At 36.6% G+C, this 6,372-nt stretch overlaps 1 protein-coding gene across 2 annotated transcripts in view; it reads right to left on the bottom strand.

The window, feature by feature from the left end:
• FAM81B (family with sequence similarity 81 member B) overlaps positions 1 to 3,846 on the bottom strand; it is a 32,480-nt gene extending 28,634 nt beyond the window's left edge. The window contains exons 1-4 of one of the 2 annotated variants that reach the window (XM_015812682.1): positions 3,701 to 3,846; positions 3,135 to 3,222; positions 1,942 to 2,126; positions 1,539 to 1,600 (exon numbers count right to left, since the gene is read on the bottom strand). In XM_015812682.1, coding sequence (XP_015668168.1) covers positions 1,539 to 1,582 — 44 coding nt within the window. In that variant the 5' untranslated portion in view covers positions 1,583 to 1,600; positions 1,942 to 2,126; positions 3,135 to 3,222; positions 3,701 to 3,846. The remainder of the gene's footprint in view (positions 1 to 1,538; positions 1,601 to 1,941; positions 2,127 to 3,134; positions 3,223 to 3,700) is intronic. The other variant, XM_015812681.1, reaches the window with a different exon arrangement.
• Between the last annotated feature and the right edge of the window lie 2,526 nt (positions 3,847 to 6,372).

Here is a 6,372-nt window from a genome sequence, read left to right as displayed (position 1 = left end):
CTTTGCGCACAGTCACTCATGCTCTCGTCACCTCCCGCCTGGACTACTGCAATGCTCTCTATATGGGGCTCCCTTTGAGGAGCACCCGGAGGCTTCAACTGGTCCAGAATGCGGCCGCGCGGGCGGTGTTGGGAGGGACTCGTCGCTCCCATGTGACACCGCTGCTGCGCGAGCTGCACTGGTTGCCAGTGGCCTTCCGTGTGCGCTTTAAGGTGTTAGTTACCACCTTTAAAGCGCTCCATGGCATAGGACCTGGCTACCTCCGAGACCGCCTTCTGCCACAGATTCCCTCCCATAGACCGGTACGCTCCCACAGAGTGGGTCTTCTCAGGGTGCCGTCGGTCAAGCAATGTCGGCTGGCGACCCCCAGGGGGAGGGCCTTCTCTGTGGGTGCCCCTGCCCTCTGGAATGAACTACCCCCCGAGATCCGGATGATCCCGGATCTCCTTACTTTCCGCCGCGCCCTCAAGACATGGCTTTTCCAACAAGCGGGCCTGGCCTAGGGAGGATTTTAAATTGGGTTTCTTATAAATTTTAATTATCACAACTATAAAATATTGGTCTTAATTTGGTATTATCGGGTGGGGTTTGTGGGTTGTCTTTGTTTTTAGAATAATGTTGTGAGCCGCCCTGAGTCCTTCGAGAGAAGGGCGGGATACAAATTGAAATAATAATAATAATAATAATAATAATAATAATATAGTTTGGATAAATAAATAATGGGCAAGTGATCTGGATAAAATCTAAAAAGCTGATTCTACTGCTGGGATGTATGAAGTTTGGTCAGAATGGCAGCCATAATAGTGCAATACTGATAAAAAAAACTGGAAGTTGCCATTTGACTTTTTTCATCACACCCCACAAACACCTTGTTATGGATAAAGGAATCTCCTTGGTTACCAACACTTGTTCTTAAATAGATGCAAAGAAATGGAAATTATCTTTGAATAATTACTTAAATAGCCTATACCTTTGGACAGCATTCTCAAGAAAAAAGATGAAGCCTCTTAACTGCCATGATAAGAAAGCTATATGGTAAGGGAATTAGTGTAGTACAAACACAATTCTTAAATAATATTTTGTTTATAAGCTTTTTATTATCAAAACTATGTTTTATATGTTTCTTGCTTCAAAATGGCAGAAATTATGTTCCTGATGTTTGGTGGCCCAATCTAGCTCTTCAGAGATCCAAACAAATGAACAAGAAGGTTACTCTTAGGACATAATTTAATGCTTTACGAATATACTTCTTTGAGACTTGGGCCAAATATAATCGTTCTCACTGATCATGGCTGGGAGAAAATAGGAAACTTATATTTTCTAGTTTAGACTAATCAACTTGCAAAGCACAACTGTGATTAGTTTAAATAAAGGTTTATTAATGCAAGTCAGAATTGCTGCTTTTAAATTATTATAGTTTAGCTAATCATAATCCACAGTTAACAAAAAGTGAATATTTCCAATTTTCTTCTACTTTGCTTTTCTTTAGAATACTTATAACTTGTGATCATTGAAAGGCTAGAATATGGTTCACTTACTTCTCAAGGTATTTAGTCAACTCTGCAGTGTTCTCTGTTGACATTTTTCTTTGAAGTATTATCTGTAAAAAAGGAAACCATATTTCACATTCATTAAACTAATCATCCTAATCATCCTAGCCTATTAATCACTTTTTGTTCTATTTATGTAGAACACAATCAATGTTAGTAGTTAGTTATAAGTAAGGTAATAACTGGAATTCATCTAATCAAGTCTGAGCCTACAAATACACATTATTCATGTTAATATAAAGTAATGATTACTAGTGACTACCTATTGGTTGTGATGTCAAAACTGATAACAGAAATATCAAATTAATTAATCTCATTGGAAAACCTGACAATCATAAATAAAAGAACTTTAAAATCCCATGAACAGCATGAGGCAACTTAACTATCTTACCTCAGACTAAAGAGAGCTATGTCTATTAGTCTAACAACTCCTGCAAACATGACTGTTATCCAGTTCTGGAAGACTTCGTATTGTTATCCAATTCTGAAAAATGCTTAAAACTGGCATCGTTGTTTCCTTGGTGATGTCATGAAGTTAACATTCCATTTTTATGACTTGTGACGAAATTTGGGAACCTGTCTTAGTAAAACATACTATTATAGTGGTATTTAATTGTGATCCTCTAGATGACACCATATTGTAACTCCCAGAAGGTATAACTTGCTTGTCCAGTGATAAGGAATGCAAGGAATTGAAGCACAGTGGGATCCAAAGAGAATTTTTCTTTCTTTCTTTTATTCATTCATTCATTCATTCATATTTTGGCTTTTATGCCAGTTGATTCCTGGCAATTGCCTGGACTAATCCCTGAAGTTTTCTTGACAAGATTTTCAGAAATGGTGGAGCTTTAATCAGATGACTGGCCCAAGATCACCCAAGCTCTCTAAGGATGGTCTAGAACTCTCAGGGTCCTGTCTAGCACCTTAACCATGATACCAATTTGGCTCTTATTATTATATTTTTATCTTGCCTTTTTAATGTACATTTTGGGCAACTCAAGAAGATGAACATACCTAATATTTATGTCTCCTATTTCCCCTACAACAACAACCCTGTGAGGTGGGTTGAGTTGAGACAGTGACAGGCTCAAAGTCACCCAGTTGGCTTTCATGCTGGCTTTCATGCTACATAAAACTGGTTCTCTTACATCTCTTACTGATGTTTCTCTCTTAAGGGGGCTTTTTTGTATCTTTATTTTCGTTTTAGTATTGGAAATGACTTGTTTATGTTGAAGAAGGGGAAACTAAGCTTTAGTTGTTTGCTTGTTTCCATGGAATTTATGTTCTTAAAATATTATTGCAGAGACAAACTCTATTTAGTGGTTAACCAGCATTATAAGTTTGGCATAGTCACTTTCTCTTAGTCCTAGACTGGAAAATTGGAAAATATCTATTTACCAATCTGCACTGAAACAGCAGGGTAAATTATGGACCATAATCTTCGGTTATGAGGCCTTAATTCTGTAATGCATTGATTAAGATTATAATACTAATTTATTATTTATATTTCCGATACCATTGGTACAAACAATTACAAAAAAATTAAAAATATGTATTTTCAACAAGTTAGCCAAATATACATACAGCCAAGCCTTCATTCAGTATTTCATCAACAGTCTTCTGTGAGGCGCATGCTCAAAACAGCTAAAAGGCAGCTTGAAATTCCAGTTTCCTGAGATAAAATAAATTGCCTTGTTCAGTTATATAGACAATTTTGAGAAATACAATTAATGTAATTTAACATAATGAAACCAAATGGAAAAACAGTTCAAACACAATCAAATGAATAGAATTTTGTATCGTGATTTTCTAATACCCTTTCATCAAACATAGCATAGCTTTGGCATTCAGTAGTCTATTTCAATTATAATCACTTCTACAGATTACTGTAGTATTTCAAGGCCTCTGAAGGCATCCCATATCAGCAATTCTATTAGAAAAGGGAAATGAGATTGTATTTTGATTTTAATATTTAGTTTTGTAGAAAGCTATAAATCAGTCACAATAATACTCTCAGTCCCAGAAAATCCTAAATCAAAGCTGGAAAAAAAGCCCTTTTATATTTCAACTGAATCTAAGATGAATGTCCACTCTTGTATTCTTCTGGATTGCTAGGAAGCTGTTAAAATGTTATTAAAAATGAGCAATACCTGTTGGAACCTTTGGCAGAAGAGCTACCATACTTCATCCTGGGTGAAATTCAGAAAAGAAAAATTCGGTACGATTGTTTTTTTCTGTTAATCATGAAAGGCAGCAGATAGATTCCATAGCACCCAGCACTGTTACTAAACTCCTTTTGTTTATTTTTGTCTCTAGGCAACCAGAATGCCTACTTTCAGTCCCGGAAGTAGGCAGGAAACTAAGAGCTCCTACCAAAGTATGAGTTACTATATGTTTGCTTTTAGTTCTGTGCTCTGCATTTTGCTCTTCTGGAGCTGGGACACTTTTCTGTAAGATAACACAGTTGCTTTCATCCATGAGGCTAGATAGGATCTACCATCATTATATCACCTAAATAATAGAGAAATGATTTGGAATTTTAGGAAGGAAAGTCCTATGACCATCCTACTAAGCCATACTGCCAGAAACACCTTTTCTCTTTTTTTTATAATAGAAACCTACACAAATGGTTAGTTCTGTATTAGTTCCCTCCTTAACTAGGAAATACCATGTATTGTTGAGATTTGCAAGCATGGTATAAGCTAGCAAGAATAGTGTAAGTTTGTGAACAGAATACTGTAGCCTCCTTTAAACAAGTGAATACATCTTCTTGTAATGAAGTGGGGGGGTGTATTTTGTGTACATTTATCTCCTGTGCATTACTCTTGAAATTACACATTTATCTGGACAGGCTGGAAAAAAAAGTTTTACCACTGCTCCTACAGCAATAGCCCACTTAGGAAGTTCTAGTGAGTAGAGTAGCTGATTATTCAGTATGCCGAGGATCAAACAGCTGCTGCTATTGCAATAGGCTTAGATGCAATAAAAACAAGATTTCTGGTATGCAGAAATCTAGCACAAATAAAAATAATAATTGGAAATAGTACAAACAATATCCAGGGGTAGGTTATGAAATGGAGAGAAAAAAAAGGAAGTGCATCAAATTCTCATTACTTGTCTCTTTTTCAGTTGAATGCTTTGATTTGTAGCAGCAGCCAAATTTTAGCACTATATTTATTCATTATCAGTCTTCTCACCGTTATCAGGTTTCTTAAGAGAAGCATACAATACATTTGTCTTGTTGCAATTAGAATACAAATGCCTACCCAGGTACTATTCTTTGCCTAGTGCAGAAGAAATTTGTAAATCAACAACAACTGCTGAGCTAGCACTGTAAAAATTGCTGCGCTAGTTACTCTCAGTGATTAAAATGGCATGGATGGAGGAGGAAAAAAAGAACGTGGTAGTGGCTCAGAGTAGAATATTATGCTGCCAAGAGCAAGATGCAAAAAAAAGGCAGCATGACATCATCAAGACTGTAAAATAGGAGAGTAATGGATAGGATAGGTAAAAAAAAAAAACCTTTGCATTTTGTAGGCTAGGTCTCATCCCTTTAAAAGGGACGGAATGCATCAGCACCTGTAACTGTTAAAATTACTGGGGATGTTCAGTTCTTACTTGACCAGAGGAATGAAGGTAAAATAAGCCGATAGGCAACAGGGTATTGAAAAATAGATCTTTAGTCATTCTGAATGGATCCTCATGCACTTAGCACAGTGTGAAAAATGTATATCTTTGGGCAAGGACGATAGTAATGAAATGTTAAAGAAGGAGAAACGACAACTCAGTCTTCAGAAAATTGAAAGCATGAGAAAGAAACTCAAAATAAGCCTATCCTACAACAATAAAGGATATGCCTGGAATCTTGCTGCTTCTCTTTCTTAACCTTGCCTGTCTTGAAAGATTGAGATGGAGAGATGAGAGACTGTGACTTGTTGGTAAGACCAAAAGCAAAAAATATGAGACCAGGCACTATGCTTTTCTGCTCACATCAAAGGTTCAGAAACAAGTCCAAGGACTACATCACCACCTAAAAATGGGGGAAAGCTTTAATTGTAGGGGTATTATTAACAGAGGACCTAACTGATTTTGCAGTAGCTGATCTTCTTTTTTAGTTGAATCTTACTTTGACTCTTCTATTTATTCCTGAATGCTGGCTGTGTTTCTAGATAGAGATTTACTACAGTGACCTTGGTGAAGCTCTGACAAGAGAGTTGGGACAGTTCCAAATCAGTGGTTGTGTAAGATGTTAGTTCCAATGTGTGGCAGCATTAGCTGCCCTTGGCTGACCTCAAAAAGGATCCAATATGATTCATACTTGGACCAAAGGAAGCCAAAAAGATGCTGGAAGAAAATAATGACAATGTCTTACTGACAAGAAAAGTTCATGGCCATACCATGTACATTACAGAGGAATTATTGAGTCTGTCATTTGTACTTCTAGAACTGTCTGGTTTGGCACAGCAACCAAACAAGACAAATGCAGACTCCAACAGATAGGACTGCAGAAAAAATAACTATTATCCTTCCCATCTTCTTTATTATCCCGTCTTATTGGTAATTTCATTATGATTATCATTACTCTGTTGCTTTCTATGCATACAGAGGGCTTTTGCAAATTCCTTCTGTGTCAAATCCCACTTGGACAATAAAGTATTCTATTCTATTCTATTCTATTCTATTCTATTCTATTCTATTCTATTCTAATCACCAGAAGCTCAGCTTGAGAGACACTTAATTATTTTGCTAAATTATATTCAATTATATTTAAAAATTTGGAACAGGTATATTTCTGATAAACTTTTGATTTATTGTGCTTGGT

This window comes from Protobothrops mucrosquamatus, unplaced genomic scaffold (genome assembly GCF_001527695.2).
Source record: "Protobothrops mucrosquamatus isolate PMUCROS unplaced genomic scaffold, P.Mucros_1.0 scaffold106, whole genome shotgun sequence".
NCBI classification, from domain to species: Eukaryota; Metazoa; Chordata; class Lepidosauria; order Squamata; family Viperidae; genus Protobothrops; species Protobothrops mucrosquamatus.
This window is presented reverse-complemented; position numbering and strand designations above follow the sequence as displayed.